Source organism: Vanessa cardui, chromosome 3 (assembly GCF_905220365.1).
Source record: "Vanessa cardui chromosome 3, ilVanCard2.1, whole genome shotgun sequence".
NCBI classification, from domain to species: domain Eukaryota; kingdom Metazoa; phylum Arthropoda; class Insecta; order Lepidoptera; family Nymphalidae; genus Vanessa; species Vanessa cardui.
Genome location: NC_061125.1, coordinates 3125569 through 3139477, shown reverse-complemented (window position 1 = coordinate 3139477; position 13909 = coordinate 3125569). Strand labels below are relative to the sequence as shown.

At 35.0% G+C, this 13909-nt stretch overlaps 1 protein-coding gene across 1 annotated transcript; it reads left to right on the top strand.

The window, feature by feature from the left end:
- The first annotated feature begins 10534 nt into the window (after positions 1–10534).
- On the top strand, positions 10535–13909 carry LOC124543614 (asparagine synthetase [glutamine-hydrolyzing]). The gene is made up of 2 exons (XM_047121862.1): positions 10535–10861; positions 12158–13909. The coding sequence occupies exon 2, from the start codon at positions 12161–12163 to the stop codon at positions 13814–13816; it is 1656 nt and encodes a 551-aa protein (XP_046977818.1). The 5' UTR covers positions 10535–10861; positions 12158–12160; the 3' UTR covers positions 13817–13909.

Genomic DNA, 13909 nt, shown 5'->3' with positions numbered 1-13909 from the left:
ATAATAGAGCCCAGTGGAACGTCACCCGGTGATTGAGTGATTTCGTGCTTAGTGTTGAAAGAAAATATAGTAAGCAATCCTGCTTGTATAGAGTAAGCTTCTGCCAAGAGAGATTAGATATGTAACATATTTCCTTTCACTTTCCTCCAAGCTGGGTCAGAGATTGCGGCAAAAGGGGCGAAAATGTGTGTGAAACAGGAAGTTAGGAGGGAGCTATTTTGATTTGACTAATGAGCGCGCGGTGCTTGAGGCACCTTCGGGTAGAACTCATTTTCTGGAGGATATCATGATGTCAGATTGTATCAATTTATATATATTCCGGAGAATATCATGTTATTATTGCCTAGCCAAGGTGATATGTTACATAAAACGACTACTGTAAGGCTCTTTATTTATTTTAATTATTATATTTTGTGTGTGTGTGTGTGTGTGTGTGTGTGTGTGTGTGACATTTATTTGTAGTCAGAGTAAGAAAACCGTCGTCAGTTTTCAAATTCATTCCTTTATTAAGTCGTAAACTCTTAGTATCTTAAAATTAAACTTACATAGTATGATAACTTGGTTAAAAATAGTGTAACATCTTTGGACTACGTCTAGTTTTATATCAACATGAAATCTCTTTAATGACGTAATTAGTCATTCCCAATTTAAATTAGATATGATATCTTCTAATGAATTGTCAAAATATGTGTGTAATATACTCTCGATCAGTAAAGCAGATTATCGCTCATACTGAGCACACGAAAGTAGATCTCAAGGTGACGAACCTTTTCTTACCATAACTGTACATATACAGAGTTTGTGTATATACGACTTATTTATGCATTATATCATAATTGTTTTGATACCTTTTTCTCTTTACGAATAACAACATATTAGTTGTGTATCGCATACAATGGCCGCAGTCTTGGATTGGATCCAACTTTTGTCAAACTTCCAAGTTTAAACAATTGTTATTAAAAGGAAAGTCTGTTAAAAGAATACCTATCTCTTAATTGTATCGTCTGTATTATTTGTCAAAAATCCAGAAGGATAAGAGAAGGATATTCCGAATGCGAATATGTATAATTATTACAAAACAAACCTAATATTTGCAATATATAAGAATGTATGACACAATTCAGCATGTTAGCCATCGTTTTGAATAAGATCTTCGATAATTAATTAATGTTTTTGTTTTTTAAGAATTTCTTAGTTGACAGTATAATTGTTCATATTCTCTTAAACTCTGAAACCAAAGAAGAGATCCTTGTTTTCAATAATAACTAAGTCACTATTATTGATAATAAGTATACTTGTAAACTATAAATAAAATATATAAAATATTGCTAAGTATGAGCAATATGTAAAACTAGTTTTCTACGAAATATTAATTATTTATTATTAGATATTTATATAATATCTATTTTAAAACTATTAAAGAAAATTATGGAATACTCTAAGAAAAAGGATACCTATGTTGAGCGCTGGAATGCTCACTTATCTCATGAACTACTAAAATAAAAAGTCAGCTATACCTCGTCCCGTAGTTACCATTAAACAAAGCAACTTAAGAATGTTTATTAAAATACTCGAAGGGGACTTTAATAAGAAAGTCTAACGAGGCAATAATTGTTATTGCAATTAGAACAACAGCCGTATAAAAATAAAAACGGCCAAGGTAAGTAACAAGCAGATATTAACAAAGTTCCGTACCTATCGGTCTGAGAAATATGTACCGTACCAGAAATTACTTAATGTACGAAGATTGTTATAATTATTTACTGGGTATATTTTCCAATGCTTGTCAAAATCAAAATCAAAATAAACTTTATTCAAGTGGGCTTTTACAAGCACTTTTGAATCGTCATTTAACAATTAAGTGAAGCTACCACCGGTTCGGAAAGTAGATTCTACCCAGAAGAACCGTCAAGAAACTCAGTAGTTACTCTTTTATATAGGTACTACAAACCCGAATATTTGGTATCATTATTATTTACTTTAGCTGGCTAAGCGAACTCATGCTATTATTACAATCATGTTATTTATTTACGTACGTGGACGATCATATTAACTATTCCTTTCATAGTCAATTTACCACCAACCTTGGGAACTAAGATGTTATGTCCCTTGTGCCTATAGTTACACTGGCTCACTTACCCTTCAAACCGGAACACAACAATAATGAGTACTGTTATTCGGCGGTAGAATAACTGATAATTGGGTGGTACGTACCCAGACGGACTTGCAAAAAAAAATAAAAAAATAGCTTATAGGTGCCGGTCGATAAATAGTTTACCCGATGTCATGTAGCAAGCCTTTTTCAACTGTGAAAAAAAAACTCTAAATAAAATTAGAAAAACAAACCAAAAACAAAAATTGAACAAGCCCGTAGGTATTAGCACAATGAGATCATCCATTACATCGCCAATGCACCTCAACCTTGGGATATGAGATGTTATGTCATTTGTGGCTGTTTTTAGTTACATAAAAAACTATATACAATTTTCATCCTAAAGTATAATATTAAATTGTGGTGTTTTTCATATCGAATGAGTTGATTAGTACCAAGATTACCTCAAACTTACAAACGCATTACCAATTATCATCAACATCATTATCATCATCCTCCTGTCCTCATCTTCCAATTACCATCATCCTCCATACTTCTCTGTCGGACGTCATTTCACAAGTAACATTCTTCCCGGCCATGTCGTTTTTCACATAATCGTTAAAAATTAAACACATAGTACTCAATATATTTTATATAAATACTAACCAGACGAGTTGTAGTACTTTTTGTGTAACTTTCTATTAAAGTAGAAAAGTAAAGTAAAGTAACAGCCTGTACATTTCCCACTACTGAGATAAGGCCTCCTCTTCCCTTAAGGTGAGGGTTTGGAACCTATTTCATCACGCTGTTCCAATTCGGCATGGTGGAATACACATGTGGCAAAATTTCGATGAAATTAGACACATGCAGGTTTTCTCACGATGTTTTCCTTCACCGCCAAACACGAGATGAATTATAAACACCAGTTAAGCACATATATATAGTGGTGCTTGCCTGGGTTTTTACCTGCAATCATCGGTTAAGATGCACGCGTTCTGATTTGGTAGTTAAAGAGCGACAGACAGACGGAGCTACTTTCACATTTATAATATTAGTATATATGTATAGATTTCCAACCCAGCTAACCCCTATCATCCCGAGGGTGGCTTATATTTGTTAGATTAAATTAAATATTGAGTCGAGATGGCCCAGTGGTTAGAACGCGTGCATCTTAACCGATGATTGCGGGTTCAAACCAAGGCAAGCACCGCTGATGTGCTTAATTTGTCTTTATAATTCATCTCGTGCTTAGCGGTGAAGAAAAACATCGTGAGGAAACCTGCATATGACAAATTTCATAGAAATTCTGTCACATGTGTATTCCACCAACCCGAATTGGAACAGCGTGGTGGAATATGTTCCAAACCTTCTCCTCGAAGGGAGAGGAGGCCTTTAGCCCAACAGTGGGAATTTACAGGCTGTTGTTGCAGCTTGGTTAAAATTAAATATTTAGGAGAAGGCTGTATGACATATTCGAGTCTAGTAGGTATATTTTGAAACAAAAGTAGCAACAAATCCTCTTTACAGGATGCGAATAAAATTAGAAACGGTTATTTTTGTTACAGATAAGCGAGGGAGAACATATACAAAGGATTGTATTGCTGAAAGAGCAGGAATCTGATACGAATCCCACGTAATGATATGGAAAGTTATAAGGTGTTTGTTTATTTTGTTTACACAGATATAATAATATTTCCCCTGTTTCGATTACATACGAGGATCACATGATAGATTATGTATATAGATATTCAAAAGTTTAAATCGTTTGTAAAAAATACATTGGTAAAAAAGGTATGTTATTCGATACAAGATATGAATAAAATAGATGATAAAAAAGCGTGGAGTTAATACCTGTTGACTTCAAAGCTGGATATACAATGCTCATCATACAGAGTGGCTTGGATCACGCACCACTGATCATGCGGGTAGATCTGTTCTCGACTTCGCTTTGGCTTATGATTTGACACAACTGGTCACCTCGCCAACGCGAATACCGGACGTGGAGGATCATACACCTTCCCTGTTGGACCTTCTGCTGACTTCGCATCTGGGCTCGTCGGACCACTGTCTCGTCCGGAGTACAGTGCCAGTTACACGATATCGATTACCAGCTTTTTGGCAGATCGGAGCATCAAGGTCGTTGTCGACGGTGCATGCTCTGACTTAAAATTCGTCAATGCTGGTGTTCCACAAGGCTGCGTTCTATCACCCACTCTGTTTCTTCTGCATATCAATGATTTGTAATTTTGCAAATTGGGAACATTCATTGCTATGCAGACGACAGTACCGTTGACACCTTATACACCGGCCGCGCTAATATTTCTCGGGAAAACGTCGAAGAAAACCGGAACAAACTTGTGTCTGAAATCGAGTCTTCGTTAAACGAAGTCTCGAACTGGGGCCGGCTAAATTTAGTCCATTTCAACCCCAAAAAGACGCATGTTTGCGCGTTAACCGCTAAAAAAACACCATTTGTCGTATCTCCACGATTTGAGAACATCCCGATAGCCGCTACAGGTAGTATCGGAATACTTGGCGTTGATATTTCGAGCCTCGTTCAGTTCCGCGGTCAATTGGAAGGCAAAGCCAAATTGGCTTCAAAGAAGCTCGGTGTGCTCAGCAAGGCGAGACAGTATTTCACGTCGACCCATCGCCTAAAACTTTACAAGGCGCAAATTCCGCCTCACATGGAGTACTGCTCTCACCTCTGGGCGGGTGCTCCCCAGTACCAGCTCCTTCCATTTGACCGCATCCAACGTAGAGCGGCTCGAGTTATCGACGATCGAGCCCTTTCCGATCTCCTTGATCCTTTGGCTTTGCGTAGAGATGTTGGATCACTCTGCATCTTCTACCGAATTTTTCACGGGGAATGTTCCGAGGAATTGTTCGGATTAATCCCGGCTGCTGAATTTCACCTTCGGACATCTCGTCAAAATTCTAAGTTTCACCCGCACCATCTTGATGTCCGAAAATCCACAACAGCGCGATTTCTTAGACATTTTCTGCCTCGCACAACCACTCTGTGGAACCAGCTTTCGCCGGCGGTTTTTCCGAACCGATACGACATGGGAACCTTCAAGAAAAGAGCCTACTCCTTTCTCAAAGGCCGGCAACGCACCTGCAAGCCCCCTGGTGTTGCAGATGTCCATGGGCGGTGGTAGTCACCGAATCTGGGCCGAGGCGGCGTCTCTCAAATGCGCTTGAGAGACAATTCGATACGAACCAGCAGCTCTATATGCAGCGCAGTATAACTGCTAACGTCCAACTCCGGACTGCTCTGCAAATTTCTAGACAAAAGAACACCTTTTGAATTTACACTCTTTTTTAAAGATTCAATTTAATGTAAAGATACCTATTACTTCGAAGCTGAAATCGGAATTTGATTACAGAACCTCAGACCTAAGCCCTGGTATGCTAACAGCTGGACCAACGACTGGAAATAGAGGCCATTTAATGCTGCCACCGCTATTTTTCAACACAGACGCGCGAACGTGATACTTTTAACCATCCACTTTTTTTTGATGCGTTAGTCCAAACAAAAGTAATGATAAAATTCAATTAATGAAATTTCAGAATACTTTTTAATATACAACAACAACAACAACAACATCAGCCTGTAAATTCCCACTGCTGGGCTAAAGGCCCCCTCTCCCTTTGAGGAGAAGGTTTGGAACATATTCCACCACGCTGTTCCAATGCGGGTTGGTGGAATACACATGTGGCAGAATTTTTATGAAATTTGTCACATGGCAGTTTCCTCACCATATTTTCCTTCACCGCTGAGCACGAGACGAATTATAAAGACAAATTAGGCACATGAATCAGCGGTGCTTGCCTGGGTTTGAAGCCGCAATCATCGGTTAAGATGCACGCGTTCTAACCACTGGGCCATCTCGACTCACTTTTTAAAGGGTATACTTTTTAATATACCCGTATCTTTTTTCAAGAAAGTGTAAATCAAATTAGTATGTGACTTACCCGTAACATATGAAAAAGAACAGTTATTATCTTTGGTTTTCTAAATTAATGACGGAAATACTTATCTATCAAACTAGCAGTGAGCGGACGCAGCGAGTTACATCCATAAGCGACTTAAAAAATAAATGTTCAGATAACTTACCTGCCTGACCACTTCTCACAAAGAGGACCGCTAACAATACCCTTTTATAGTCGCTTAAGACATCACAGGACATTTTCCAAGAAGACAGTCTTAACGTACTATTATGCCCTTAATTACGTTTTGTATCAGTAAGTTATAACAGGTATCATAATTAGATTTTCTTTGAATTTACCCTTATAGAAGACTTATTTTCAACATTTAATAATAAATTCTCTCAAATAATCTCTAAGAACAAGAGGCAACAATGAAAGGTCAAATAAACGTCTGGCCACATTTTATAACGAACGTCGAAACTTTTTCATAATAAAGAAAATTAAAAATTAGCTTGAAAATGTTGAAATTAAATATCTACGCATACTTGATAGACTTCTTTTTCTTAGTATAAAAATTTAGAATAAGTATTTACTATGGTTTATTCCTTATACAACGGTCAGTGAGAATACTTGACTGAATAAATCGCAGCTTAAAATACTATGAGCATAAGTCTCCTTAAATAATATAGATATTAGGGAAACCTGCCTGTATGTGTGGATCATTTTCTGACACATAATATTCATCCGTCATAAAAAATGCTCATGAATTAATTTTATTCGAGTAGTCAAAAAGTTTATAGAGTCGTTAAGATAAAGCGACTTTAACTTTTAATTAATAAATCTTCGTTAAGCTTTAAATGAACACGCATTACGCAACTTCCTTAAAAGTAGATACTGCTCCAGAAAGTTTATTTTAAATATTATGTTTGCTTAAAATAAAACATTGAACCGCGAAACTAACTTTATTAAATTCATTATTATGTACACAAATCACAGGTTTTAATAGACATTTTATATATCCATATCCTTTGCCTGATCCTATATCCAACAATATATATTTATATTGAACAAACAACAACAGCCTGTAAATTCCCACTGCTGGACTAAAGGCCTCTTCTCCCTTAGAGGAGAAGGTTTCGGAACATATTCCACCACGCTGTTCCAATGCGGGTTGGTGGAATACACATGTGGAAGAATTTCTATGAAATTTGTCACATGCAGGTTTCCTCACGATGTTTTCCTTCACCGCCGAGTACGAGATGAACTATAAAGACAAATTAAGCACATGAATCAGCGGTGCTTGCCTGGGTTTGAACCCGCAATCATCGGTTAAGATGCACGCGTTCTAACCACTGGGCCATCTCGACTCCTATCCTGGGCATCGATGGTTCAGTGGTAGAATGCTCGCCTGCCTATATCTTATATGATGAAAATATAATGCACTGGGTATATAAGGGCGCTGCATATTTATCGGTAACGCCCAACCGAGCAATTGTAACGGTGTACACGTACAAACCAAGGCAGATAGCCTTGGTATCTCTTTGAGCAAATACACGGCCATAGCAAACCTGCGATGAGCGCACAGAAGCTAAATAAAGTCTGTTACTGCTTAACAACATTTTATCATTTTTATGTATAGCATTTTGATAAATAGTTATAAATTGATAGTTTAAGAATTACTTATGAACATTATCTTTATAATGATATATAACGGAATACGTGTTTTTTTATGATATAAGTTGGGGGTGAGCATGGCCATTGGCCATTGGCCACCTGATTGTAAGTGGTCACCATCACCCATAGACAATAACGCTGTAAGAAATATTAACTACTCCTTACATCATCAATGACGTGATATCAACCTTGGGACCTAAGATGTTATGTCATTTGTGCCTGTTACACTGGCTCACTCACCCTTCAAACCGGAACACAAAAATACTGAGTACTGTTATTTGGCGGTAGAATAATTGATGAGTGGGTGGTACCTACCCAGACGGGCTTGCACATAGCCCTACAACCAAGTAAATATGTAAGTAACAAGTAACAAAGTAATTACTGTTCTTGTAATCACAAAATGACTGATACAAAGTTACCTATACATATTTTCATGACAAATCTGACTAAAAATGTAATGTAAAATAATATTTAGAGGCCTCCTTCACTTTTAACCCCATGGCCTCCAGACATTTGAATCCGGTCCTGGAAAAGCGAATATACATAAACTACGTTAAACTGAACTGCGATTAATGTTAACAATTTTCGAACCCGACATTAACAAACTCAACAATCTCATTTTATTTTGTTTTAATTTTATATGTCTTATTATTTTTTTTACAATGTGTTTGTATAAAAAAAAAGTTACGGTTGCATTTATTATTTAATTAGGTTTTTATACAAAATATGTAAAAATATTTTAATATGTCATGAACAAATTATGAGCAGGGACACGTTCAGTGTTCGCTTCTAAAAGGGACAGTCTAAAAAATTTTTAAATCAAAAATTAAGCTATATAATTCAATTAAAAATTTGTTAACAACGCCATCTATGAACAGTAACAAGTAGTTTGGGCATTCATTATTCAAAAGTGAAATACAAATTATTTCATCCACTTAAAGATAGATGGCGATAACTATTCTAACAAAAATATAAAAGTTAAATGAAATATTTTTAACTAATACAAACAAAATTACTAAGTAAATATATCCAGTGGTGGATTTACCAATAGGCTAAGTAGGCTGGAGCCTAGGGCGGCAAACTAGAGGGGCGGCAAATTTAGCCCAATTTTTTATCTCACTGAAATAAAAAAAACAACTTATAATTATATGTATACACACTACGTCCATTATTCGTATACTTGTCACTACATAGCTGGTTTAAAGAATAATCTTGTAACTGCCAGAATTATTATCTAGTCCGCAATCATACCTACTAATAACGGAAAAAAGTCCATGTATTGTGGACAATAGCACACAAATTGTAAAGTATAATTTCAGAATAAATTTAATGAATATGATGGTGAACTAATCTAACGTATTGAATTTCAAAAGTCAGCAGGGCGGCAATAACTGAATAGCCTACTAGCGGCAAATTTATAAACCCGTTACTGAATATATCCAATCTCCAATTCAATGAAACAGTGTCAAGTCTCTTATTAAAAAAAAATCTTGAACACTAGAAATTTTGTTATAGTGTATTAAACATTTGACCCGCTAAGGTCTAGGGCCTGGCTAGCAAATGCCACTTACTACGACTATGATTAAAATTTCTCTTCCCGCTTGTCTCCTAGATCCAATTGTATGAAGCCGAGTGTTTCAGAACGACAAACTGTACTTGGCTACATTATTACGAGGAACTGTACTTGACTATATATAGTGACGATACATATTAGATTAACTGTCGGAAGGTTTTACTAGATATATAAAAATACATTTTTAAATAAGTACACCTTAGATAGGTTGGGAAGGTTGTATAAATGCGTGGTTTAACAAAATTAACAAAATTGATAATTGAACAAGTAGCTAGGTAGATAGATAAAAGGGATATAGGGTTATATTTCATATATATTTGCCATACCATACAATACCATATCAATAGTTAATTAGATTTGGAGGAAATAGTCGGAGATGAGCCTAGAGTATTCATTGCCTCATCGTTATTTGAAATTTAAAAACACTCTAATGTATACCTGTTTTTAGTACCTATAGCTACAGCTATTTTTAATATTTATAGTAATTTGTGTAGATTTGTCTTGACCACTAGATCACGCTGTTAATTTTTTTCAAACATAATAAAAAGATGATGCAACATATGCACAGGTGTAGCTCATATATTGCGTCATTTGGCTCATATTACTTATATAGGTAGTTCAAACTAAACTTATTGTAATATGTGAACTTCTTTCACTCTCCTTATTATTCGTATAGTTCTATCTCGTTCTTTGTCGTTGTAACTCGGTTGTCAAAAAGGCTGCCAGTCTGTCTTGTTTTCCCGCTATTCGTCTAAATTAGTTTTAAATTGAAATTATACATTTAAAATTATGTGTATTTTTTACTTTTTCTAAATGTGTAATGTGAGTGTATTACTTTTTGTAAAATAAGCTGCCCTTAAGCCGTTATTATTCTACGAGTATATCAATATATTTGAGCATATATTTAAGCTAAAATGAATGTAAATACGTCATGCAAGATAAATTATTGGAGGAAGCACCCAAAGGACTGGTCGAACCTACCGACCGCACTAAGGCGATCAGTATGAAATTACAAAACCCGTAAAAGTTACGATTTTAATCCATAATTCGTTAGCTTACAGAAATGCTAAAAGTGTAAATGGGCAATATTATATTTCAGAAGAACTAGTCAATTTTGATACTTCTATTTACATTATATTGACATATCGAAAATAATTTAAAAAAATATGGTGGAAAATTTGTGCCATACTTTTTTAAGATTCCAACACTTGTGAATAATATGGTAACCCTGTATTACACTAACTAACCATGTAACCACTATGACATTACGTGTAGTGTGTCGATCGTCAAAGTCGACTTGTAGACTGTATCTACACGTGTATCTTAAACTAGTAGTGAACTACTAGTGACAGTAGTCGTACTTTTAGAAGTACGAGTAGCAACAAATTTTACCTGATTGTGCCATAGAATATTGTTAATAAATACGAAAAAAGTATTTTGTAACAAATAGGTTCTTATTCAAAATAACCTAAAAACAATTGAAATAATTTAAGTATTTATTATAATTGGATTTAAACTGCCACGTTAGATTTTAAACAGCTGACAAAACTTTTACATCGATCTGAAACATAAATTGCTGAAATTCAAAGGTAATATTAGTGTAATTAATTAACATAATTTTAATATATTAAAAAAAAAGCCGGTAACCAAAAACGAAGCTAGCGTAATTTAAAAATAAAAATGTTTGTTTTAATAATTATTTTATTAATTTGGGCTATATTTAACGTATAAAAAGATTGCTGTTTTTTTTTGAACGCCCAAAAATCATTGATTATTTTTACCAATTTATATTCGGCGCGTTTCAGGAATTTTAAGCATAACAAAACCACATTAATGCGTAACTGGGTCTGCTAGTTTGTAATAAAATCCACATTTATAAATACACAATCGCTCAAGCTATAATGAATTGTCTTTGTAAACCATAAGTGAATCTTTACGATTTGAATATACATTTCATTGAGCTTTTTGCAATGCATATAAACTACATTTATTATTTTTATATGAGGCATTTATTACCGAATATTTTTATTCTCTTACGTGTCATTCATCCAGATGTTAAGAAAAATGGTGATTTAAAGGCATGTATGTCATAAAAAGTGAATAAAATATTAATAAAAAACTAGTTCTTAACATTTGTATTTTTTCAAATATAAGTGTTATTATTCAAGTATACTACAAATGTTATATTTGAATAATAATAACACGCAATCGTAAATAGTTACGTTCCATTACAATTCTACATTAAATATATTTTTGTTCGTTATTTAAATTATTATCAGGTTATCATACTGTGATATCTGAAAATGCACATTATTACCAATTTTTAATATAGCTGCATTCATAAATATTTATTTAATTACTTACATAAAATATTAATAAAAAAAACTTGTCAAACCTCGGTTTGGAGATATTTATAAACGTGCATTTATCCGCTCTTTTGTTTAGTATATTTTGAAATATCGTACAAATATCACGGTGTACCTATATCAAATATATAACCTATTATTGAAGTGGCATTTTTATATTTGCTTCGTGATCATATTTATTCCTAATGAAATGGATATAACGAATATCCAACTGTGAAGGTCAACATAATGCGAGAGAAGGGAGGAGTGCTTTATTACCCACAAAACAAATGCTTTGATTACTTTTTCAGGAAAAATATATAATTCACACATAGCTTATCGACAAATTAAACTTTTGGGGCTTTATTATTAAAAATTTCCTAACAGGGAGACCAACTAACTTTCCATATCCTAGTTTTGAATCCAGAATCTCGAAAAGTTATTCGAGACATTTATAAAAATAAGAATCGAAATATATATGAAAAAAATATTATTAAATTTATTCTGCTTAAAATAATAAATATTCATTGAACTTTTCAGATAATGTGTGGAATTTGGGCAACATTTGGAACTGAGGGAGGTCTGAGCGCTACCTGCATTAAGTGTTTTTCCGCAATAGTACACCGCGGACCAGACGCATGGCGAATAGAACAAGATGCAAGAGAACCACTCACCACACTTGGCTTCCAAAGACTCGCTATTGTTGATGGTCTACATGGTATGCAACCTATGCGATTACATCGTTACCCTCGAATAACTCTCATTTGTAACGGTGAAATATACAACTGTAAACGACTCCAAGATCAATACAACTTCCCATACGAAACAAACTGCGACGTCGAGGCCATTATTCACTGCTACCAAAACTTTGGCATTTCTGAAGCCGTTAAAAAACTAGACGGTGTATTCGCGTTTTGCTTGGTAGACGGTGAAAAGAGAAAAATTTTCATTTCAAGAGATCCATACGGTGTCAGACCCCTATTTAAGTTACAAGATGATGAAAATGGTTTTATGGCTATTTGTTCGGAAGCCAAAGGTTTGATTGGATTAAAACAAAAGGCAAGCGAAACGTCGACTTTAGGTCAATTTCCTCCGGGACATTTAGAAGAATGGGACATGCTGGAGGGAGGTAAAGTTAAACTTAACAAAACTGAACAGTATTTTACGCCTGGTACTGCACCTCGCTTTTTACCATTCGTATCTGAAAAAGAAATCTCAGAGTTAAGTATTTATGAAAAAACTGCATATTTATTAGAAGCAGCGTGTAAGAAAAGATTGATGTCCGATAGACGGATAGGATGTCTTCTTAGTGGAGGTTTAGATTCATCACTTATTACTGCTTTGGTAGTAAAGTTAGCGAAAATACACAAGCTGCCGTATAAAATACAAACATTTGCGATAGGCATGGGAGATTCACCTGACCTTATCGCTGCACGCACAGTTGCAGAATATCTTGGAACCGAACACCATGAAGTCAAATTTGATGAAAATGACGTAAAACAAGAATTAGATAACGTAATATATCATTTGGAATCATACGACATAACGACTATTCGAGCTAGCTTACCGATGTATCTGCTTGCAAAATACATTAAAGAAAACACAGACACTACTGTCGTATTTAGTGGTGAAGGTGCAGATGAAGTCGCGCAAGGGTACATTTACTTTAGAGATGCTCCAGATACTAAAGCTGCTCACGACGAAAGTATACGTCTGCTTTCAGATATATATTTATACGACGGATTAAGAGCAGATCGAACCACAAGTGCATTTAGCTTGGAACTTCGAGTGCCATTTTTAGATATTCAGTTTACTAACCACTATCTTAATATCGAACCTTCTCTACGCCAGCCACAGAACGGCGTGGAAAAGCATTTACTCCGTAACAGTTTTGCCAAGAGTGGCCTGTTACCGGACACAATTTTATTCAGACATAAAGAAGCATTTAGTGACGGTGTCGCTTCTGTGAAAAAATCTTTATTCACAACGATTGATGAAATAATTAGAGAGAGATTACCTAATGAAATTCCTTGCTATCCCGGAGTTCAACCCAACACCCCCGAATCAAAGTATTACCGATACATATTTGAAAAGTCTTTTTCGGGTCAACATAACTTTACACCATATTACTGGATGCCCAAATGGGTCCAAGTATCGGATCCATCAGCAAGATTTATAAAGCATTATGCAGCTTTGTAATAATGTTATGCTGTTACATCAAAATGTAGATAAACCTTTATTCGAGTGTGAAATTTAATTATGATTTTCAAATACATAATTTTTGTTGAAGTT